The sequence below is a fragment of the Trichomycterus rosablanca genome, chromosome 17 (genome assembly GCF_030014385.1).
Source record: "Trichomycterus rosablanca isolate fTriRos1 chromosome 17, fTriRos1.hap1, whole genome shotgun sequence".
Classification (NCBI taxonomy): Eukaryota; Metazoa; Chordata; class Actinopteri; order Siluriformes; family Trichomycteridae; genus Trichomycterus; species Trichomycterus rosablanca.
Genome location: NC_086004.1, coordinates 29,902,315 through 29,928,074, shown reverse-complemented (window position 1 = coordinate 29,928,074; position 25,760 = coordinate 29,902,315). Strand labels below are relative to the sequence as shown.

Genomic DNA, 25,760 nt, shown 5'->3' with positions numbered 1-25,760 from the left:
AGTTACATGAACGGAGAATCAATGCTTCGAAATGTCTTGTTCCAGCATGCACAGAGACACCAGGTATATCTGTGGGAATTTGTGCCCGTTTGGTGGCTGGGCACCAGTGTTGGTCAAGGAAGCCTCTGTTGATGTTCCAGTTCATTCCGAAGCTGTTGAGTGGGGCTGAGCTCAGGGTTATGTGCTTTCTTCATGAACAGGGACCTTTCCTAAACTGTTGCTGCAAAGTTGGAGGCATGTAATTTTATTTATAACTGCTGTGGCTGTAAATACAAGGACTGTCCCAATACTTTTGTCCATGTAGTGTGCTTTATATGCCTGAAAGAATGCAATTATCTGACCATTTGCTTGCTGGACATCCCATTCCATGTGCATTAATATGAAGTTGGTGCATTTTACAGCATTAACAGTCTCCACTCTTCTGGAATTGTTTTACAGGATTTTGAAGTCCTGATGTTCTAGCTTCCAACTAATGTGACAGTGCAGTGATAGCTCAGTGGTTAAGGTACTGGACTAGTAAACAGAAGGTTGCCGGTTCAAGCCCCGCCACCACCAAGTTGCCACTGTTGGGTCCCTGAGCAAGGCCCTTAACCCTCAATTGCTCATCGTGTTCAGCTCATTGTGTAAGTCGCTTTGGATAAAAGCGTCTGCTAAATGCTGAAAATGTAAATGTTCCAGTTTGTCCTGAAGGTGCTCAGTGGGGTAAAGCAGTAGCTCTCAACCTCTTACACCCTCCTGTGTTCAAATATATTTTCTCTGACCCCCTCGACACAGGGTTTGATATTAATCCGACTCTTTCAGTGAGGATAACAAGGTATGGTGTTATGCTCATGGTACATTTGATGTATTTTGTGGGTATTTTTTTTATTTCCGTCGATGTTGTGGGTTTATTTCTGGTGAACCGGTGGTAGGAGCTTCCTCACCTGGGTCTGCTTCAGCAGGATCTGCATCAACAACTGAATCGGAATCACTCGTAGTCGCCGTCCGTCGACCTTTGCACTTTTATGGTGGGCGAATCAAATATGCGTCCATTCTCACAGACCCAACGTATGCTGTAGGTAGTATTAAATGGATCTACACTATACTGCCAAAAGTATTCACTCACCCATCCAAATCATTCATGAATCACTGGTGTTCCAATCACTTCCACCGGCCACAGGTGTATAAAACCGAGCACCTCAGCATGCAGACTGCTTCTACACACATTAGTGAAAGAACGGGTCGCTCTCAGGAGCTCAGTGAATTCCAGCGTGGTACCGTGATGCCACCTGTGCAACAAGTCCAGTGGTGAAATTTCCTCACTACTAAATATTCCACAGTCGACTGTCAGTGCTATTATAACACAGTGGAAGCGATTGGGAACGACAGCAACATGTAAAATGACAGGGCGGGGTCAGCGGATGCTGAGGAACATAGTGCGCAGAGGTCACCAACTTTCTGCACAGTCGATCACTACAGACCTCCAAACTTCATGTGGCCTTCAGATCAGCTGAAGAACAGTGTGTAGAGCTTCATGGAATGGGTTTTCATGGCCGAGCAGCTGCATCCAAGCCTCACATCACCGAGCAGTGGTGTAAAGCACGCCGGCACTGGACTCTAGAGCAGTGGAGACGTGTTCTCTGGAGTGACGAATCACGCTTCTCCGTCTGGCGATCCGATGGACGAGTCTGGGTTTGGCGGTTGCCAGGAGAACGGTACTCCGGTGAACCACTAGAGGGGCTCAACTGTGGCAGAACAGGAAAGAACCTTATATACAGTATAACTGATGCTATACACCTGTTACTGATGGGCATGGCTGAAACACCTGAACTACCCCGCTCCTAAAAAGACCTCAAAGAATGAATTGAATAAACACAGACGACGCAGCCGCTCAGGTGGCGCAGCGGTAAAAGACACGCGCTGCAACCAGGGCTGGATTTCGAAGGAGCGTCGTTTCGAATCCAGCTCTGCCTTCACGGTCGAGGCTGGGCGGCTATGGACAACGATTGGCCTGTTGTCCGGGTGGGGGGCGGGACTTGAGACCGTAGGGGATGCTCTCTCAGGAACGGGGCGGTTGCGCCCTCTGCTGGCTGGTTGGTGGCGCCTGTATGGAGACGGGAGGGGGTGTGGCGGAGTGTGTGATCCTCCGTGCACAGTACTCTGCCACGCTACACTCGTCAAATGTGGGTGATAAGACGGTCGATTGGCTGTGCACGTTTCGGAGGAGGCGTGGAACGGCTTCTTCAGCCCCAATCAGGAGCAGGAATCCGCACTAATGAGAGGATGATAGATAGGATGAAATTGGACGCGCTAAATTAAAAATAAATAAAAAATAAATAAAAAAAAGAATAAAAAAAAAACAAAAAAAACAGACGACGCCGTCAGCTGATTTTCTTGTTTTTATATACACACGTATCTCTGTACACTGTACATTTATGCCAAAATAAATCAACATATTTAAAACTATATTCACATCACGGACTGTACGTGTGACCAGGGGAGCTGCTGAGAGGGTGGTGTTTACCATCCAAAAACCCAACACACACACACACACACACACACACGACCGGCTGATGCAACCCTCCGCCGTTGTTACGTCACCTCACATTAACATTAAAGGTCTTCAGGTTTGGAGGTGCGCACCCGTCCGGTTTAATGCTGGCTCATTTAGGGTCATTTTCAGGAAAAACTAATTAAAAACTTAACCACGTTTCCAAAAAAGTTGGCACGGTTTGTTTCTAAAACGCAGAGTAAAAAGACGAATCTGTGATGTGTTCATTCCACTGAATCGTTATTTAACTAGTGTTAACAAAAGTTAAATAAGCCTAGTGGTTAAGGTACTGGACTAGTAATCAGAAGGTCGCTGGTTCAAGCCCCACCACTGCCAGGTTGCTGCTGTTGGACCCCTGAGCGAGGCCCTTAACCCTGTCACACTACTGTAAGTCACTTTGAATAAGGGTGTCTGCTAAATGCTGTAAATGTAAACTTGTATGTAAAGTGTGGATCGTAAATATAAACACTTTAGAATTTTATGCCTGCAACACACTCCAAAAAAGTTGGGACAGAGGCAAAAACAGGTAAAAAGAAATTGTTTCTTTCTACGTTTGTGAGTTAAATTTCTGTTCAATAAGATTGGAAAGAATGAACAAATCACAGGTTCTTCTTTTTACTTCCTTTCACTAAACGTCCCAACTTTTTTGGAAACGTGGTTCGTACAAATAAATCAAAACTATAAATTCATCACAACAAACGAATCGAACATATAAGAGCTGGTTAGCTGCCTCGCTGTCGTACTGAGACGCACCTGCGTCTTTATATATACGTGGAAAATAAAATCTAAACATTAACCGAGCAATAAAACGCAAAATTACGTCTTACACTGAACATACACTATGTGCAAAAGTATGTGGACGCCCTTTCTGATGACGGGATTTAGTTGTTTCTGTCTCATTCCTTACTAACAGGTGTATACAAATTATATAAGGTAAATAATATGCTTTTAACATGGCAGCAACAGTTAAGAGGGAATCCGCTTCTCTTATGTTCTAATAGGCAGCTGTAGCCCAGTGGTTAAGGACTAGTAATCAGAGGGTTGCTGGTTCAAGCCTCACCACTGCCAGGTTGCTGTTGGGCCCTTGAGCAAGGCCCTTAACCCTCAATTGCTCAGGCTGTATTCTGTCACTCTGGATAAATAGTAAATGTAAAGCAGCTCCTGACCTCATTGATTCTACTGAATAAGTGGGTCTTGTAGAAAGGCTTCCAAAAAGAGTGGACGATACTAAAGCTACAAAGGAAAGACGGAGCGATTCGATATAAATGCAGACGGTTCTGGAAAGGGGTGTCCGACAATCTCACGGTCAGTGTCCCAATACCTTTGTCTATGTAGTGTACCTTAATGTATAGAAATATTAGCCCCAGACAAACCCATAAAACCCAAAACTGTCCTAAATGTGGTGCAGAGGTAAAATACACTATCCCACTACTTCTGAGATCAGGGGCTCGAATCTCAGTGCTGCTATTGACCGGTCGGGCGTCTACACAGACACAGACATGATTGGCTGTGACTGAGGGAGGGAGGGTGGTTGACAGTGTTTCCCACAATCCTGACCAGCACGTTCTTTATCCCTAAATGTAATTTAAACCCCGATGATCAGATATTAGTACACCAGACGTCAGGACCTGGTGCTCGTCCTCACGTTCTCCTCCGTCAGGGTTCGTCTGTAACACGTTTCACTCTATCTTTAGGTTAGCGAAGGTCGTTCCTGTCACAGTTCGTTAAGGACGAGACGAGAAGAGAAAGAGCTTCCTGCCAGAGATACTCGCGTCTGATGTCTAGCACTTCCTGTCTGATACGAGGATCCTGATGTGAAGGACAAAATGTTCGTGCGACTGAGCAGAAAGTGCTCTGTGTATGATCATGACTGGACGACTCCGGTGTTTAAAATAATAATAATAATAATAATCAGAATATTTTACACAACACTGTATAATTCTCAGTATCTAAATTTTGGATGTTGATGCTTTTTTCCTCCTTATTTAGTCGTATCATATTCCCTGATCGTATTCCATCTCTACTGCTGCAGACCTCCACTCCTGACAGAGGAGCACTGTGACTAACTGACCGCTTCTTTTCACCGGCACCAAGTGGGTTAATATGGAGATCCGTATACATACGATCAGTGATGGCATAGTTACCTTGAAAAAGTAATCTGATTACTGATTACTGATTACTCCTTTAAAAAGTAACTTAGTTACTTTATGGATTACTTGATTTTAAAAGTAACTAAGTTAGATTACAAGTTACTTTATTAGTTATATAATGCGGTCCGCTAATGTATCCCATAATGCAACTGGAGCTGCGTAGGCGATTGAAGCGGAATAAGAAACAAGAAAGACGCGGAAAGCAGAGTCCTCTGTTCACAAGTGTAAGTAAGATGAATAAAATAATTTTTTTTAAAGACAAATAAATAACAAAAAGACGATAAATGTCCTAAAGTTTGGCGAGTGGTGTTTGTAATTACATCATCACGTCCCCACGTCATCACTTGACGTTGGTAAGATGTACTTCTTTACCGGCCGAGTAGTGCATACTTCCTCCATTCTAGTACAGACTCTGTAAGTATGCGATTCCGGGCGCAGCCCGTGACTTAATTGTCGCATAGGACAGACGTCACTCGGATGAATAGGGAGGGTCGTGTCAGGAAGGGCATCCGGCGTAAAAACTGTGCCAAATCCAGCCGGAAATGCCGACCCCGTAACCGAAAAACGGGACAAAGGCTGAGGAACAAGAAGAAGATAAGCGACGAGGGTGGAGGAGTAGTAATCACTCGTGTCTGAGAGACGCTTATAGTCCGGATTTAGCTCCATCTGATCTCCACCTTTTTGGACGCTCAAAGAAGCTTTAAGGGGAAGAAGATTTTCATGTGGTGATGATGTGAAAGCATTAAAAAGTCGATACAACGCTGGAAAAATGCATCGGAAGGCAACGATGTAGAAAAGTGACTGAGTTTGTTCTTGAAATTCTTAATAACTAGAGATAAAAAAGTGCGGAAACTTTTTGAAGAACCCTCGTGTTTTGGTCTCGGCTACATGATGTGTAATTCTCGTTTTGTTTTGGAATCGATCATTTCTGCTGGGATTTTACTCCACGTATCCATACTGGATTACCATAAATCCTGGTGTAGCACTCCTACCGTAAATACTCCAGCAAACGCACAAAATACGTTTAGAAACAGATAAAAACTGTGAAGGATTTCTGCAGGAGAGTTAAAACGATTTTATATGAAGGTTCGACCGTGAAGATTCAGTTTCGGCTGTGATTTTTCACACACGGTATTCGGAGGTAACGACAAACACAGACACACACACGGTTACACGTACTCGACGTTTCCAGCGTCCTCTTCGCTCCGGGTTCGTTCTGCACTCGGCACGTACGACGTTTCAGCTCTTTAAACACAAACAAAAGATCAAGACAGACGTTCGTCTGAGTTCGGCAGTGTATTCGTTTAGAGAATAATAACATAGTTAATGCAACACACACACACACACACACACACACACACTCTCGCCACCCACCGACTCTCTCTACCCTGGAAGCATTTTGATTGGCCGTCAGAGTTTGAAAGGTAAACAAACCCGGAGCAGCCGGCCCTGTTTCTCACAGTTATTGGAATGTTTGGGATAATTTTCGACTGAACTTCCTTTACGGGCGCTTTCACACCTTCGTCATTCGGTTCGGCCCATTTGAACCCTCTGTATCTCGCAGCTCCGACACCCCGGGTTCGGTTCCCTGAGCCAGTTACCGTGAGTTTTCTTACAGTTATTCATTCATTGTTGCAAATCCATCACAGGACACAATGAGGATACACAGATCACCCATAACATTAGAACCACCTCCTTGTTTCTACACTCACTGTCCATGTTATCAGCTCCACTTACCATATAGAAGCACTTTGTAGTTCTACAATTACTGACTGTAGTCCATCTGTTTCTCTACATACTTTGTTACCCCCTTTCACCCTGTTTTTCAATGGTCAGGACCCCCACAGGACCCCCACAGAGCAGGTATTATTTAGGTGGTGGATGATTCTCAGCACTGCAGTGACACTGACATGGTGGTGGTGTGTTAGTGTGTGTTGTGCTGGTATGAGTGGCTCAGACACAGCAGCGCTGCTGGAGTTTTTAAACACCTCACTGTCGCTGCCGGACTGAGAATTGTCCACCAACCAAAAATATCCAGCCAACAGCGCCCCGTGGGCAGCATCCTGTGACCACTGATGAAGGTCTAGAAGATGAGCGACTCAAACAGCAGCAATAGATGAGCGATCGTCTCCGACTTTACATCTACAAGGTGGACCGACTAGGTAGGCGTGTCTAATAGAGTGGACAGTGAGTGGACACGGTATTTAAAAACTCCAGCAGCGCTGCTGTGTCTGATCCACTCATACCAGCACAACGCACACTAACACACCACCACCATGTCAGTGTCACTGCAGTGCTGAGAATCATCCACCACCTAAATAATACCTGCTCTGTGGTGGTCCTGTGGGGGTCCTGCATGTAGAGAAACAGATGGACTACAGTCAGTAAATGTAGAACTACAAAGTGCTTCTATATGGTAAGTGGAGCTGATAAAATGGACAGTGAGTGTAGAAACAAGGAGGTGGTTTTAATGTTATGGCTGATCGGTGTAAATTAGTGTCTCCAATTAACTTGACTGCACGTTTTTGGACTGTTGGAGGAAACCGGAGCACCCGGAGGAAACCCACACAGACACAGATACATCCTGATGGCCCGGCCCCGGGAATTGAACCCAAACCCTTCAAGCTGTGATGAGACCGCGCTACCTACTTGATTTTGTTCACCTAAACCACAATCCATCAGTTGTATTTTGCTCCTCTTTTAGGTTTGATTTGAACCCAACTGAACGAATGCGGCATGAAAACACCCCAACACTTTTAATCCAGCTTGTTTTTTTTTTCAGTGTTTTTTTGGAACAACAACTCTTGTTTGTCACATCACGGCACCCACGGTACAAACGGACGACGAGGAGTTCCAGCAAACATGAGTTTCTACACGTGGTGACGGAGGAGAGCTTCACCCCCCCGAGTCCGTCTCTCTCTCCGTCAGGTATTGCACCGCGACTCGGTCCGGTCGGACCCTCGCGTAGGTTTCGGGAGGAAGAATGGACGGAATAGAGGGTGCAAAAACACGGCAGTGGGGGGTCGGATCTTCTCCTTCCCGTCTTCAGGACGTCCGCTCGCCCTGCTCGGAATCACGCGGAGGAAGATGAACCTGATTTGCGCTGAATGACGCGGGGCGTCTGTGATCTTCACGGCAGTGATCAGCCTCGATTTTAAGTGGGTCTCGACTCACCCGAAAATCAAGAAATGGACCTCGGAGGAAATAAAATAAAACAGTGGCTGAAGGTTGGATGGCTTTTGGTACCCGTGTTCGAGCTTGTGCATAATAACAGGGGTTTGTGGGCGTGGTTTTGATCTGAGGGCGGAGTCACACGGGCGTGTCCGTTAAGCTTTGAGGGCGTGCCATTGGGCCACGGTAGTGCGAGGATGCCCCATCATGTCTTTCCAGTGTTTGACCTCTGCTGGACCACTCTTCCATGAAAGATAGATCTGATAAGAGACAAACAAACAAGTAAAGAAAGAAATAAATAAATAATGAAGAAAATAATAAATAATTGAATAAAATAAATATATAAATGAAGAAATAAAAAAAATAAAAAAATAAATAAGTAAAGAAATAAATAAATGAATAAATATATAAAGAAATAAAGAAATAATGAAGAAAATAATAAATATATGAATACAATTAATACATGAAGAAATAAATGAATAAATAATTAAATAAATGAAGAAATAAATAAATAAGTGAATAAATAAATAAATAAATGAATAAAATAAATAAATAAATAAATAAATAAATATTTAGACAGTCCAATGTTTCCATTTAAAAATATAAATACATTTATAAATAAATATTAATTAAAATACAGTATATTAGTACTAAAATTACACTATACACTGTATAGCCAAAAATATCTGGACGCCCCTCCTAATGATTGAATTTATTGTTTCTGCCACATTTGTTGCTAACAGGCGTATAAAAATGACATTGCGGCAACAGTTTGGGGAAGTCTCTCTTTCCCCCTACACGACAATGACTATACGGGGTTATCCGGGGGATAACGGAGATCAGTCCGGACCCCACCCTACCTTCCCGATGACGTCGTTTCGGCTGAGCCTGTCCTTATCCATGACCGTGATGATGATGGTGGTCTCCCTCAGGACGTGGGCGGGAACGTCGAAGGGAAAGGATTCGTTAAAGACGGGGTTCAGACATCGTTTCATCACCACCGTCTTCTTCTTCTCCACCCGCTTATCTTTGTTCATCAGCCACACCTTCACGTACGGGTCTGGAACACACACACACACACACACACACACGTCACACACACACTGACTCTGAGACGGTTCGTTAATCTGCTAAAATTGTTACATTAAAGTGTAAAATTTACTAAAATTATTACATTAAAGTGTAAAATATTTTAAAATTGTTACATTAAAGTGTAAAATTTACTAAAATTGTTACATTGAAGTGTAAAATGTTCTAAAATTGTTACATTAAAGCATAAAATTTACAAAAATTGTTACATTAAAGTGTAAAATGTTCTAAAATTGTTACATTAAAGTGTAAAATTTACTAAAATTGTTACATTAAAGTGTAAAATGTTCTACAATTCTTACATTAAAGTGTAAAATTTACTGAAATTGTTACATTAAAGTGTAAAATTTACTAAAATTGTTACATTAAGGTGTAAAATTCACTAAAATTGTTACATTAAAGTGTAAAATGTTCTACAATTCTTACATTAAAGTGTAAAATTTACTAAAATTGTTACATTAAAGTGTAAAATGTTCTACAATTCTTACATTAAAGTGTAAAATTTACTAAAATTCTTACATTAAAGTGTAACATTTACTAAAATTGTTACATTAAAGTGTAAAGTGTTCTAAAATTGTTACATTAAAGTGTAAATTTTACTAAAATTGTTACATTGAAGTGTAAAATGTTCTAAAATTGTTACATTAAAGCGTAAAATTTACAAAAATGGTTACATTAAAGTGTAAAATGTTCTAAAATTGTTACATTAAAGTGTAAAATTTACTAAAATTGTTACATTAAAGTGTAAAATGTTCTACAATTCTTACATTAAAGTGTAAAATTTACTGAAATTGTTACATTAAAGTGTAAAATTTACTAAAATTGTTACATTAAAGTGTAAAATGTTCTACAATTCTTACATTAAAGTTTAAAATTTACTAAAATTGTTACATTAAAGTGTAAAATTTACTAAAATTGTTACGTTAAAATGTTTATGATTTAAAAATACAGAACGTAGGCTGCAGAATTGTGACGTGATGATGTTGAACTTCTGCTCCCTGGATGTTTTTTATTATTTACGTCGTAGCTTTAGCGTGTACGTTGTGCTCACCTGAGGTGCCACCGATGTCCATGGCTTTAAGGTTTCGCGCCTTTATGATGTTCACAGTGATGATGTTTGACGAGGGGTTATAACACAGCGACACCAGCAGGTCGCCCCGACTCCCCTACACACACAAACACACACGGATTAGCGACGGTCGACGCGCTGGCTAATTATAAGACACCGGAGCGAACGAAGCTGATGGAATTCTGGTGGATTCTCAGCGGAAGAACCTTAGAATCCTTCGCTCTGACCTGACGCCCATTATCCAAAACCGCGGGTCAATATCAGCCCGGAGCGCCAACGCTAACGGTTCGCTTGTACGTCTCTCTGATGGAGATCAGTGACAGCGCACAGCTTGAGGGCTTTTAGGTGAGGAACAACACGGCAGAACCTGACGAGGTAATTATCCTCGCCCCCCGTCACCCCCCCCGTCACCCCCCTGACACACTCAGACATACACCATGGAACACTCACGCTGCCGTCGCTGCAGGGCTTCAGCTCCTTCCAGAAGGTCTCCATGTGCGCCAGGTCCAGCTTGTTGAGGGTGACGGAGACCTCCCCGATCGGATCGTTTCTACTGAACCGGTCGTAATCCAGGACCTGCAGGTACAGCGTGCGCTGAACCACCTTCTCAAACGGGAAACCTGAGAAAGAGAAGCGGACCAGCATTCGCTAAACGGGCGAAAGTATCGGGACACGAAGAAAAGCTTGATTTTAAAACAAAGAAACTCCAGAGTTCTGCACAGAGTCCTGACCTCAGAACCACTCACCAGCTCTGGGATGCAATGGAACACCATCAGTGCCCAGCCATACAAATGCTGTCGTCTTTTGACTGAATGGGCACAAATTCCCACAGGCATACTTCACAGTCTCGTGAGAAGCCACTAGCTGTCACTCTGTTTTACGTTTACGTTTTTCGGCATTAAGCGGACACTTTTATCCAAAGCGATGTACAATTTATCATTGAATACAATCTAAGCAATTAAGGGTTGAGAGTTTCGTTCAGGGGCCCAACAGGGGCAACTTGGCGGTGGTGAGACTTGAACCAGCAACCTTCTGATTACTAGTCATGTACCTTAACCACTGAGCTCCCGTTGTTTTAATACTATTTGTTTTTGAAATGGGATTCCCAGCAAGCTCATGGTCAGGTGTCCAAATACTTGTGGCCTTATAGTGTAGTTTCATGCTATATCCACAACAGACTGTAGAGTCTCCCTTTCTTTGCAACTATAACAGGCTCCACTCCTCTGGGAATGCTTTCCACAACATTTGGAACATTTGGAGTGTGTCTGTAGGAATTTCTGCCCATTTAGTCAAAAGAGAATTTGAGAGGTCAGGCCTCTAATCACGATCGGCGATCCAGTTCATCCCTAAAGTGTTTGATGGGTAGGAGGTCACGGCTTTGTGCAGGCTGCACACAGGGGCCCAGTCATGCTGGAACTGGAAGGGACCTTCCCTAAACTGTTGCTGCAAAGTTGGAAGCATGTGGTGTATGAAATCACCACAGCGTATTAATTAAACGGGGTGTCCACATACTTCTGGCCATGTGGTGGCCAATTATACATGGCCTACTAAATCCTCATTAGTGTTTATGGTCATATCTCTGTGCCCATATAAAAAGGGCTAGTTTGTCTAGAGCCTGGAGCACAGGATAAACTGTCCACAGTCAAGCAAGCTTCACATCATTTATTATATATATAAAAAGCCCAAGAATAAAGCCAGAACTTCTCACCTTCGAACAGGAAGGTCTCGTTCCAGTGAGGGTTCAGGTTCTTCCTCTTCACCTTGGTCTCCAGCTTGTGCTTCTTGTCCGGGAGCAGGTAGATCTTCACGAACGGGTCAGAGGTTCCCGAGAAATCTTTGGCTGGTAGATCCTGACCTTTGAGGATCTTGACTGTAAGCGTGGAGTCCTGGAAGCTGTAGCCCACGCTGAACTGGATACGTCCCAGCTTCTCGCAGACGGGTCCTTCATGTTCCTCCTCTTCAGAACCAGGAGATAACTGAGGGGGGGGGAGAGTGAGAGGACAGTGTAAGTGAGGTGATGATGTGGCATCAGTGGGGTGATGATGTGGCAGCAGTGGGGTGATGATGTGGCAGCAGTGGGATGATGATGTGGCAGCAGTGGGGTGATGGTGTGGCAGCAGTGGGGTAGGGGTAGTTTATCATTTCCAAAGATGCCCAAAGAACGTGTTCAGAACTCTCATGTGGTACAACAGTGCAGCCATCACCCATTCATCAAGAGGTAGCGGGTTCAAATCCCAATAATACCCCAGCCATCCATGAGCTGGAATCCAAAACTAAAACTGAAACCAGTGATGGAGGAAGTGGAGGAACCACCATCAGGTTCACGTCTAAACAAAACCAGCGCGGTGCCACCTACGGCATGCCAAACAGACCCAGTGAGGAGGTTTCCTGCCAGCCCCCACGGCACTGGCACCGTGTTCCCGGTTCTAATTACCAGGCTTCCCCCCGGAACCGCGCTCTCTTTGACGTGTGAGGGCGAGAGTGAGCGGAGGGGGCGCGGACGCGGCGAACAACCCGTGTTTAACTAAACACGTGTTAAGTCAGAAGATACATCTCACGCTCAAAATGCTGAAAAGTGAGAATTATGGGTACGGAGAGAAGGCTGGCACCGCGAGGGGAAGCCACGCACCCACGCGAGGGCACATGGCGTAACCGAGGTGGAACAAAACTGTGGCTAAAAGGTTACAAACTAACGTGGACGGAGCAGAACTCGGAACACACAGGGAACCGAGCAGAACCCCTACCACACCAACTACGGGTGGGTTCCGCTCCGAAAAGGACGTCATGTTGCCCCTGGGGTAATCCGCCCGAAAAGCCAGACATCGTGGTGAGTTCCCGGAAAGATACAGAATGCTGGCATCACGCACCAGTGGCAAACTGGCACCACGGCTTGGCAAATCAGAGAGAGAAGCTGTAATGTATAGGAGAACGTCCACCTGGAGCGAATCAATCATCTGCGCCTCCGTGCCCCCTCTGCTGGCCGAACATGACAAAGCAGAAGGACACGACTCAACGAGACCCAGTGCCAAATCCATTCAGTAGATGAACCTCAGGGCAGCGGTAGCTCAGTGGTTGAGGTGCTGGACTAGCAATCAGAAGGGTTTCAGTTCAAGCCCCACCACTGCTAAGTAGCCACTGTTGAGTCATGATTGTAAGTCGCTTTAAACTAAAGTAAAACATAAGCGGAAGGAACAAAACCGAAAACAAACGAACCATAAAGAAATCTTTCCTCACCATGAGCATGTCGCTGGTGACGGAGTTGGCCAGGTCCGAGGCGTAGGAGTTGGCGTCCGTGCGTCTGTGCGTCTCGTCTGGCGTCTGGCCTTTAGGGCTGCAGTTGGGTTTATTTCCGACGGCTCTAATAGAAACGATTCAAATATAAAAAAAGCAATTATTTTGTTAGCGTGGACCGCTGATAGTATGCAAATGCAAGTCCCCCACACCAACCACGCCTCCAACTGCCAACAGACCTGCGGGTGAGAGTGAAACGTGTGTATAAACGTCGTATTAACATATTAATATTTTATTATTTTTATTTGTACATTCGCTATGTTAAAAACACTCCATATTTGTTGAAGGGGGAACGTTACAGGTCGAGCCAGCGGGACATACAGGGACTTTGAGGGCACGTGAACGGACGATGGGCATTTTGGGCGTTTATGAATGCGCTGGTGCTGCTAACACCTGTCGGGTACCATCACACACACACACACACCAGCCATTTCCATCAAGTGCCTGAGCAGATGATGATGATGGTGATGGTGATGATGATGTGTCGTCGTGGTTACCGTGACCTGCTCAGACATTCACAATCACAGACGAGTGTTTCCCTCATCGTGGAGGAATCATTGAAGGCAGCAAATGCGAAACTACCTGCAGCTCCGCAGGTGGTCCAATGCATCCCATCATACTTTATCGTACACTGGTGTGAAAAAGTTTTTGCCCCCCTCTGCTACCTCACGTTCCCTTTAAAACATCAGATGTTTGTTTGGGACTGACAGAGACGTGCAGATTTAAATACTACATGCACATTTAGGCATAGCCGATTCCCCGATCGTATTCCCTTCTACAGCTGCAGACCTATACTCCTGACCAAGGAGGGTCGTGACTAACACACGCTTCCTCCAACACATGTGCAGCACCGACCGCTTCTTTTCACCTGCACCAGGGTTCATACGGAGATCCGTATCGCGCACGGAGAGTCACGCACCGACTGTGCAGTACCATCGATCAGCCAGCAGAGGGAGTAATCGCAGCAGTTATGAGGAATCCCCTCCAGCGTTCACACTCTCGAACCAGCCGATCATCGTACCAGAGCTGAGATTTAAACCCCAGTGAGAGGCTTCACATAAGCTAGGATGTGCACGGTAATAAATAAATGAATACATAAATAAATAAATACAAAAATTTATACATACATAAACATATAAATAGATAAATAAATAAATACATAAATACATACGTATATAAATAAATAAAAATAAATAAAAAATGTATAAATAAATACATAAATAAATAATACATAAATAAATTAAAAATTGCATAAAAATACATAAATAATACATAAATAAATAGATAAATAAATAAATACATACAGTAAATAAATACATATATAAATAAAAAAATAAAAACATGTATAAATAAATACATAAATAAATAAAACTAAATAAATAAATAAATACAAATAAATACTTAAATAAATACTTAAATAAATACTTAAATAAATAAATAAATAAATAATACATAAATAAAATTGCATAAATAAATAAATAAATAAATCTGTGCATGAAGCAGGAATATAAGATCATATTTTTGCTCCACCACAGAAACTTGATTCTGCTCAGATCTGAAATCTGACAGCAGTTCTTTGTTCTCTGCACAGAAACGGGGATCTGGAGCTGCCACCACTGCCGCTGTAACGTTCCTCCAGGATCAAAGTCTGATTATGCAACCCTCCCGTTCTAAAAGCCAAAATCTCCCGACGGGAACTCGATTAGCCGCCGGCGACCCACTTCTGAGGTTCTGCTGGAGAAGCAGGAGTAACAGCGACTCTGATGGTGACGGAGGTTTAAACCTCAGCGGAAACGATCTGACGGATAAAATCCTGATACACACACGAGGAGGAGGTCAGCAGGTACGTCGTATACACACAATATGGTCAAAAGTATGTGGACGCCCCTCCTAATTTAAACCGAACGACTTAAGATGAAAACACAACAATCACTGCAGGTATCGAAGAGAGACTATATGAGCTAAAGTACTGGGACACGAGCTTCAGCCACGACAAACAAATTATACAAACAAGTCGACATGCAGCAATAGTTTAGGGAAGGTCCTGTCCTGTTCCAGCATGACTCTGCCCCTGTGCATCGGTTTAAAGAAAGCCCTGAGCTCAGCCCCACTCAACAGCTCTGGGGTGCACCGGAACATCCACTGATCAATCAGCGCCCAGCCACGCCTACAAATGCTGTCATCTTTTGACTGAATGAGCACAAATTCCCATACACATACTTGAAGCCTTTTTGGTTTTACTGGCTGGTTTTCTGGGTAATTTTGGTCCCTTTTTTGGCAGCTTTGAACTGAATTAGAAAACCGACTGAGAGCCAAAGTCAGTGCTGCCAAAGCTCATGATTAAAAATACACTGCCAAGCACGCACACACACACACACACACACACAGTCTAAAAATAGATGAAGCTGTTTTTAGATCTGCAGGTTGTACGCTGTGCTGCTGGACCACAGTGAGAAGAAAGAGAGTTACGTAACACCATCATCTCCAAGAAATGTGTGTGTGTGTGTGTGTGAGTGCATGAGCATGTGTATCTGAGTGTGTGTGCATATGCAAGGGTGTGAGGTGTGTGTGAATGTGTGCATTTGAACGTGTGTGAATGTGTGTATGCGTGTGTGTGTGCATTTGTGTTCAGTGTGTGTGTATGTGTGTGTACATGTGCATGAGCGTGTGCGTGTGTGTGTGTGTGTGCATATGTAAGGGCATGCGTGTGTGTAAATGTGTGTGTGTATTCGTATATGTAAGCATTTGTGCGTGTGTGTGAGCAACGCATGTGTGATATGTGTTTGTGTGTGTGTGTAAGTGTGGATGTGTGTGTGTGTGTGTGTGTGCATATGTAATGGCGTGCGTGTGTGTGAATGTGTGTGCATATGTGTGTATGTGAGCATTTGTGCATGTATCTGAGCAATGTGTGTGAGCATGTGTGTGTATATGAATGTGTGTTTATGAATGTGTATATGAATATGTGTGTGTGTGCATTTGTGCATATGTGTAAGCAATGTGTGTGTGCATGTGTGGATGTGTGTGTATGTCTCTTTGAATGTGCTTGTGTGTGTGTGTGTATGTGTATGTCGGTGTGTGCATGTGTGTGTGTGCAGGTGTGTGTGTGTGTCAGTGTGTGCATGTGTGTGTGTGTGTGCATGTGCAGGTGTGAGTGTGTGTGTAGGCAGTGGAAGGTAATTGAATGGAAGTGAAAAGGCGTCCAGCTAACGAACACTGACGTCTGATCAGAGGTGAAGCACGACTGAGTCTGCGCTGGTGGCGAGGGTGGCAGGGGCGGTGATGGCGGGGGTGAGGGTGGCAGCGGCGGTGACGGCGGGCGGGGGTGGCAGCGGCGGGGTGGCGTGGCACCTTTGCCTCGAGCTTTTCTATTTATAAACCGTTTCTCATGGAATAAGCAAAAAGGACGCGGTGTGACCCAACCGAAAACAAACACGGGTGTTACACGGGTGTCTTCACAGCCGTGTGAGGAACAGTGGAAGCAGTCCAAGGATCTCAGTGATTCTGACTGAAATAATCAAATATATGTGGACGCCTGACCACGAGCTCGTTGCATAGGAAGCATAGGATCTATTTTAATATGGATTCACCTCCTCATTGCAGCCCTAACAGCCTCCTCTCGTGTGGGGAGACTTTTCACTTTTCAAGATTTGTCAGACCAGGACAAAAAGACGCCACTGTTCCACGTTATATAAGAGGAACGGTCAAACTAAAGGACGGTTTATAAAGGAGATCACATGCTTTTAACTTTAGCTTAGGGAAGGACCTTTTCTGTTCCAGCATGACTACAAAGCTTGGTTTAAACAAACTCCCTTAAAGAAAGAGGAAGAAAAGACACATGTGCATCAGAAAACTATAACAGAGGAAGATGATCAGCTCTGAGCGAGTGTACGCGACGGCCAGAACAGAGAACAAGCTGCTGAAGCACATCCTGCATTATACATCACATGGGAACACTGACGGTGATGTTAGTGTATGACAGAGCTCATCACGATGATGTTGTATTATCAGGCGCTCGTCTGCTACAGGCGACGTGAGCCCGAGCGCTGTGGAGAAATCTGACCCATCTGTGCAGCCAACCATCACAAAGTCAGGCGAGCATAGTGACACGTCAGACATCATTTCATCCGAACCCTCGTTCATCTGAACCCTTCCCCTCTCTCTCTCTCTGGTGTTCGTGATGCAGCTGCATGGTTTCATCGTCTCTCCTCAAGATTAAGGAATAATCCTGAACGTTTTCTGCTCTTACACAAGCGCTCGTCCCAAAAATCGTCCTCGCCCCCACACACACCCCCTCAACGCCTCGTACCGCCGCTCACATCCTCGGTAACAGTCGTTTACTTTCTGTTCACAAGCGAGTTCTTCTCTGTGCTCAGCGTCCGGGTGAGGTGGTGATGAATCGAGATCACTGAGTCTGTCCTGATCAGGACGCTGATCGCCACGTCATTCTGATCGATTAAATTACACTTCATTTGGTTTGGGGTCGTGTGTGTGTACTGAGCAGGTGAAACCCTGGGACGCCTGAATGTTACACCTACGGTGGATCATTAAAAAATATACATATCGTGGTACCTTGTAACTCGACGTCCCCTAAACTCAAAATCTTTGAAACTCGACGCCCTTTGTGGATAAATTTGTACCCTTAAAGACCGTCGTTTTGTTCAGCGCTCGACTTAAATCAATCAATAATCAATAAAACATCATCAGCGTGTGAATCTGAGCTGAATCTGCATCAGTGTGGAATAAGGTGCAGATCCAGGGTTACAGCTCCACGTGTATCTGTGTTTATCTGGATTCTCCTCCCTGTTTCACTTTTAAACTTGTGTTACAGCTCCAGCTTCTGAGAAATGCTGAGAATCAGAATCAGCTTCTCCCAGAGTCTAAAACACTTCTGGTTGAAAATAAAGCTTAACGTGGTTTAATGTAGTAAAAGAAGGAGACAGGAGCACTAAACTTCTCTTCATTATTACTGCTCATAAGTTCCTCCACTAATCACATTCCTCACTCGCTGTTTTACTACAATAAGTCACGCTAAGTTTTGTGCACCGCCGTCACACTTCAGAGGAAATAACGGCACAGCGGTGCAGAAGCGGTTGTGCCACTTCTCATGTGAATGCGCCGGTGCTGAGGGGAATACGGTATTCCAAGATCAATCATCTCCACCATGAAGAAGCATCAGGAAACAATAAAGAAGTAAAACTAAAGTGCAGCTTTTATTGTATTTTTATTGATGTTTAACTGTTAGTAATTGTATTACAGTGTGTTTATATTATATTTGTGTTATTTTCAGTGTTTAAGTGTCAAAAACAACCTCATTATTTTACATGAGACTAAAATATCTGCAGCTCCACGGGACCATGGACGCGTTAACAGGTTTCACAAACATCCTTATGGGGAAAAATACCTCGAAACTCAACGTCTTTAAAACCGACTGATGTTGTATTACAGAAAGGAAACATGACATTCAGCACAGCGATGAGCCAAAACATTAGGACCACAGTCCAAAACTGTGCATGGTGATGCTGGTTTGGTAGAGCAAGTTTGGTTTGAGATCAGGTGTAGAATTCGTACCGAAGCGATTCGGTGCAGCTCAGCCGGGAAGTTCGGTGAAGAAGCTTGTGAGGTTCTTTAACCGCATCTCGTTTTAATCTGGGACACTTCGCCCACGGGGACGGGACGAGTCGGGACAGGACAGGTATAAATAAGAGCTGAGATCCCACATGGACCATGGGAATAAATGAGGACAACGTTATTTACTCTGCTCGTGTAACACCCAATTAAAAACACATGGAACAGTTGTCTCCTCACCAAGGTTTGAAAGAAAATAATTAGAAGGGACGTCCCAATACTTTTGCAGTGTATATATTTTAAAACTTTTGGTTTAAGATATTAAAAGTTACCTCTTGTCTGTGGGGGGAGTTTCCAGGCTGGCAGGATCCTCCTGCAGGTCTGGCAGGTTGGCGAAGTCGTCCTGTTCGGCGAGGCCGATGGCGAGGGACAGCACCACCATCTTACCCTCCCTAACAAAATGAAAACACGTCTCAATAATGAGGATCAGTCCCTATAATGAGGATCAGCCTCTATAAAGAGGATCAGCCTCTATAATGAGGATCAGCCTCTATAATGAGGATCAGTCCCTATAATGAGGATCAGTCTCTATACTATAGTGAGAATCAGTCTCTATAATGAGGATCAGTCCCTATAATGAGGATCAGTCTCTATACTATAGTGAGAATCAGTCTCTATAATGAGGATCAGTCTCTATACTATAGTGAGAATCAGTCTCTATAATGAGGATCAGTCCCTATAATGAGGATCAGCCTCTATAATGAGGATCAGTCTCTATACTGTAGTGAGGATCAGTCTCTATAATGAGGATCAGCCTCTATAATGAGGATCAGCCTCTATTATGAGGACCAGTCTCTATAATGAGGATCAGCCTCTATAATGAGGATCAGTCTCTATAATGAGGATCAGCCTCTATAATGAGGATCAGTCCCTATAATGAGGATCAGTCTCTATAATGAGGATCAGTTCCTATAATGAGGATCAGTCCCTATAATGAGGATCAGCCTCTATAATGAGGATCAGCCTCTATAATGAGGATCAGTCCCTATAATGAGGATCAGTCCCTATAATGAGGATCAGCCTCTATAATGAGGATCAGTCCCTATAATGAGGATCAGTCTCTATACTGTAGTGAGGATCAGTCTCTATAATGAGGATCAGCCTCTATAATGAGGATCAGCCTCTATAATGAGGATCAGCCTCTATACTGTAGTGAGGATCAGTCCCTATAATGAGGATCAGTATCTATAATAAGGATCAGTCTCTATAGTGAGGATCAGTATCTATAATAAGGATCAGTATCTATAATAAGGATCAGTCTCTATAGTGAGGATCAGTCTCTATACCGTAGTGAGGATCAGTCTCTATAATAAGGATCAGTCTCTATAGTGAGGATCAGTCTCTATAATAAGGATCAGTCTCTATAGTGAGGATCAGTCTCTATACTGTAGTGAGGATCAGTATCTATAATAAGGATCAGTCTCTATAGTGAGGATCAGTCTCTATACCGTAATGAGGATCAGTATCTATAATAAGGATCAGTATCTATAGTGAGGATCAGTCTCTATAATGAGGATCAGTCTCTATACCGTAGTGAGGATTAGTCTCTATAACAAGGATCAGTCTCTATAATGAGGATCAGTCTCTATACCGTAGTGAGGATCAGTCTCTATATTGTAGTGAGGATCAGTCTCTATAACAAGGATCAGTCTCTATATTGTAGTGAAGATCAGTCTCTATAACAAGGATCAGTCTTTATAGTGAGGATCAGTCTCTGTACTGTAGTGAGGATCAGTCTCTATAATGAGGATTAATCTCTATAATGAGGATCAGTCTTTATACCAAGGATCAGTCTCTATAATGAGGATCAGTCTCTATAACGAGGATCAGTCTCTATACTGTAGTGAGGATCAGTCTCTATAACGAGGATCAGTCTCTATAGTGAGAATCAGTCTCAATAATGAGAATCAGGCTCAGTAACAAGGATCAGTCTCAGTAATGAGGATCAGTCTCTATAATGAGGATCAGTCTCAGTAATGAGGATTAGTCTCTATAATAAGGATCAGCCTCAGTAATGAGGATCAGTCTCTATAATAAGGATCAGCCTCAGTAATGAGGATCAGCCTCAGTAATGAGGATCAGTCTCTATAATAAGGATCAGCCTCAGTAATGAGGATCAGTCTCTATAATAAGGATCAGCCTCAGTAATGAGGATCAGTCTCTATAATAAGGATCAGCCTCAGTAATTAGGATCAGCCTCAGTAATGAGGATCAGTCTCTATAATAAGGATCAGCCTCAGTAATGAGGATCAGTCTCTATAATAAGGATCAGCCTCAGTAATGAGGATCAGTCTCTATAATAAGGATCAGCCTCAGTAATTAGGATCAGCCTCAGTAATGAGGATCAGTCTCTATAATAAGGATCAGCCTCAGTAATGAGGATCAGTCTCTATAATAAGGATCAGCCTCAGTAATGAGGATCAGTCTCTATAATAAGGATCAGCCTCAGTAATGAGGATCAGTCTCTATAATAAGGATCAGCCTCAGTAATGAGGATCAGTCTCTATAATAAGGATCAGCTTCAGTAATGAGGATCAGTCTCTATAATAAGGATCAGCTTCAGTAATGAGGATCAGTCTCTATAATAAGGATCAGCCTCAGTAATGAGGATCAGTCTGTATAATGAGGATCAGCCTCAGTAATCTTTTTTTTTCCCAGCAGGCCGAGTTCAGACGTGTGGAGTGTAGGACTGTTAGTGATGATGGTAGATTGTGTTGAATGAGAGAAATAAACTAAATAATAAAATGTAGACGCGTCCGTATTGAACACGCCCACCCACTCCAACCCCCCACACAGACGCTGGCGCGGCTCTGAAGCTCCTGATGTGACTCCAGCAGCGCCGGTGACTCGTGATTTCCTCTCGTCCTGATCCGGAGTCACGTTCCCATCAGCCACTTCACCTCACTGCCGTTCAACACGCTCAGCACCGAGCACGAGATTTAATCAGGGATCTGGTACGATTATTTAATCAGGGATCTGGTCTGGTTATTTAATCAGGGATAAGGTACGATTATTTAATCAGGGATCTGGTACGATTATTTAATCAGGGATCTGGTACGATTATTTAATCAGGGATCTGGTACGATTATTTAATCAGGGATCTGGAACAATTATTTAATCAGGGATCTGGTACGATTATTTAATCAGGGATCTGGTCCGGTTATTTAATCAAGGATCTGGTCTGGCTATTTAATCAGGGATCTGGTACGATTATTTAATCAGGGGTCTGAAACAATTATTTAATCAGGGATCTGGTCTGATTATTTAATCAGGGATCTGGAACAATTATTTAATCAGGGATCTGGTCTGATTATTTAATCAGGGATCTGGTACGATTATTTAATCAGGGATCTGGAACAATTATTTAATCAGGGATCTGGTCTGATTATTTAATCAGGGATCTGGTCTGGTTATTTAATCAGGGATAAGGTCTGGTTATTTAATCAGGGATAAGGTCTGATTATTTAATCAGGGATCTGGTCTGATTATTTAATCAGGGATCTGGTCTGATTATTTAATCAGGGATCTGGTCTGATTATTTAATCAGGGATCTGGTCTGATTATTTAATCAGGGATCTGGTCTGGTTATTTAATCAGGGATAAGGTCTGGTTATTTAATCAGGGATAAGGTACGATTATTTAATCAGGGATCTGATACGATTATTTAATCAGGGATCTGGTACGATTATTTCATCAGGGATCTGGAACAATTATTTCATCAGGGATCTGGAACAATTATTTAATCAGGGATAAGGTCTGGTTATTTAATCAGGGATAAGGTACGATTATTTAATCAGGGATCTGATACGATTATTTAATCAGGGATCTGGTACGATTATTTCATCAGGGATCTGGAACAATTATTTAATCAGGGATCTGGAACAATTATTTAATCAGGGATCTGGTCTGATTATTTAATCAGGGATCTGGTACGATTATTTAATCAGGGATCTGGTACGATTATTTGATCAGGGATCTGGTACGATTATTTGATCAGGGATCTGGTACGATTATTTAATCAGGGATCTGGAACAATTATTTAATCAGGGATCTGGTCTGATTATTTCATCAGGGATCTGGTCTGATTATTTAATCAGGGATCTGGTCTGATTATTTAATCAGGGATCTGGTCCGGTTATTTAATCAAGGATCTGGTACGATTATTTAATCAGGGATCTGGTACGATTATTTAATCAGGGATCTGGTACGATTATTTAATCAGGGATCTGGTACAATTATTTAATCAGGGATCTGGTACGATTATTTCGTCAGGGATCTGGTCCGATAGCACCACCAGTGTAACACGCCACTGCACCGCACAAGCATCTCCCTGTCAACAATAATTAAAGTAAAGATTTTATTGCAGTTTCCCAGCGGGTCTCCAGGGGGCCCCGTCCCCGAAACCCTGGAGGTTCAGGGCGTTAATTACATCAGATCTAAAATTAGCAGCAGACCTAACGCTAACGCACTCGTCCTGAGTTATTGATTCTTCTTCAGCAGTGAATCTTCCTGCGAGCGAAACACTTCATTCCCCCGCGGCTCTGAATTACCTGTCCGACCCGCACCTACATTCAGATTAATGACACGCCCGAGGTTCCTCCTACACGTTCCTCCTAATGACATCAAACACAACCTTCATCTCATCATGTTCCTCTATAGGTTCCTCCTAATGACATCAAACACAACCTTCATCCTGGCATGTTCCTCAACAGATGATGAGGTGGTGAGGTGATGAAGTGATGAATTAGTGATGTGATGAGTTTAAATGTAAACACGGCTGTAATTAACGTTGTTACTCACAGGAAGGATTTGACGTCCATGCCCCGGGTGCGGATTTGCCCCACCATGTGATCCCAGCTGCCCGGGTTGGAGCGTGATCGAGCCCCCGCGCCCGACTTGTACCGGGACGCCCCCGACGCGGCCGGGCTACCCCGCCCCCCCGGCCGCACAACCCCCCGCCCCCCGCCTCCACCACCCCCGGGCCCGGGGTTCAGCTGGCCCAGGCTCTGTGAGGTGGCGGGGGGGTCGTTGGGCGGCGGAGGGGGCCGGATGCTCAGGGGCTGCTGGAGGCTCTGCTGCCGGACCAGGGGTCGAGGACGGCACGCCGCCGGCGCGATGTGCTCCAGAGTGGACGTGGTGGACAGGGGCGAGGAGTCTCCGAAACTGAGGAGGGGTTCGAGGGGAACAATAGGGGGGAAGAGACGACGATAGGGAGAGAAATAAATAAATAATAAATATTCAGCTAATAATAAATAAATAATAATATTCACGTAATAATAAATAAATAATAAACATTCAGGTAATAATAAATAAATAATAAATATTCACGTAATAAAAAATAAAAAATAAATATTTAGGTAATAAAAAAAATAAATAAATATTGAGGTAATAATAAATAAATAATAAATATTTAAGTAATAATAAAGAAATATTAAATATTTAAGTAAATAAAAAAATATATATATACTGTATATATATATAAATATATATATATATTATTAATTAAAACGTTTTATTAAAACAATTGTACTTTTAAATTTATTCAATACACATTTCACCACTAGGGGGGCTGAAGAGCATCATAGATTAAATACACTATATGGAGAAAAAGTATTGGGACACCCTTTTTAATGGCTTCATTTCCTGTCCCGGTCACTTACTTGCTGGGTCTCAGGATGCCCGACCGCACGTGGCTCTTGACGGTTTGCCACCTCCCGGCTTTGCCGCTTCCTGCCTCAACACTCTTGCTGCTGTCACTGCGACTGGGACCGGGGCCCGAACCCCCGCCCGCCTCGCACCTCTCCAGCGAGCCACTGCAACCACGAATCAGAACGGACGGGACGCACGGACGGGACGGAAGGACGGACACGAAAAACAGACGGACAACAAACAGGGCACAGAGGAGGCAGGAAATCATCAGAGACCCTTCGAGACTGGACGTGATGCCACGCCGTGCCAACAAGATCCACCGGCAAGGACCAGAGAGAGGACGACAGGTACGGACAGACCTAGCGAAATAGCCAAAAGTATTCGGACACCTGACTGTGAGAGACCTCTACATGATCCTTTCAGATCAGAGAGCCGGAACAACAGCCGCTGTTCTGAGGAGGCTTCTGACAAGACTTTGAAGTAAAAATGTCTGTGGGAATTTGTGCCCATTCAGTTAAAGATGCCAGCGTTTGTAAGGCTGTGCACTTGATGTTCCAGTTCATTCCAAAGCTGTTCAGTGGACCGAGATCTTTAAACCCAGCTTTTTTTTCAGGCCTTTATAAAGCCTGCTGGAACAAGACAGGGCCTTCCCTAAACTGTAGATGCAAAATTGGAAGCCACTATTAGAAAGGGTGTCCTAATACTTTTGACCGTTTAGTGAACGCCTCTCCAGCCTGGAACGCGCTCGGTCCATGAGACGCGTTACAAATTCTCCCGCTATTAAACTGCAATGATTCCGATTTGGTGAGCTATTCCGGTTTCCCGTTCTGTCCACGTTCTGTCCACGGTCTCCGTTCTGTCCATGTTCCCTGTTCTGTCACCGTTCCCCGTTCTGTCCACGTTCCCCGTTCTGTCACCGTTCCCCATTCTGTCCCCGTTTCCCGTTCCCCATTCTGTCCACGTTCTGTCTACGTTCTCCGTTCTGTCCCCGTTCCCCGTTCTGTCCCGGTTCCTTGTTCTGTTCATGTTCCCCGTTCTGTCCTGGTTCCCTGTTCTGTTCACGTTCCCCGTTCTGTGCCTGGTTCCCTGTTCTGTCCCTATTCTCCGTTCTGTCCACATTCTCCATTCTGTCCCTGTTTTCCGTTCTGTTCACGTTCCTCATTCCATCCACGTTCCCCGTTCTGTC

At 43.8% G+C, this 25,760-nt stretch overlaps 1 protein-coding gene across 1 annotated transcript in view; it reads right to left on the bottom strand.

Moving 5' to 3' along the window:
• Positions 1 to 7,352: 7,352 nt before the first annotated feature.
• syt7b (synaptotagmin VIIb) overlaps positions 7,353 to 25,760 on the bottom strand; it is a 55,081-nt gene continuing 36,673 nt past the window's right edge. The window contains exons 8-16 of the mRNA XM_063012514.1: positions 24,586 to 24,738; positions 23,726 to 24,088; positions 19,198 to 19,317; positions 13,244 to 13,367; positions 11,718 to 11,985; positions 10,460 to 10,629; positions 9,992 to 10,106; positions 8,712 to 8,911; positions 7,353 to 8,111 (exon numbers count right to left, since the gene is read on the bottom strand). Of these exons, the coding sequence (XP_062868584.1) occupies positions 8,007 to 8,111; positions 8,712 to 8,911; positions 9,992 to 10,106; positions 10,460 to 10,629; positions 11,718 to 11,985; positions 13,244 to 13,367; positions 19,198 to 19,317; positions 23,726 to 24,088; positions 24,586 to 24,738 (1,618 nt within the window). The 3' untranslated portion in view covers positions 7,353 to 8,006. The remainder of the gene's footprint in view (positions 8,112 to 8,711; positions 8,912 to 9,991; positions 10,107 to 10,459; positions 10,630 to 11,717; positions 11,986 to 13,243; positions 13,368 to 19,197; positions 19,318 to 23,725; positions 24,089 to 24,585; positions 24,739 to 25,760) is intronic.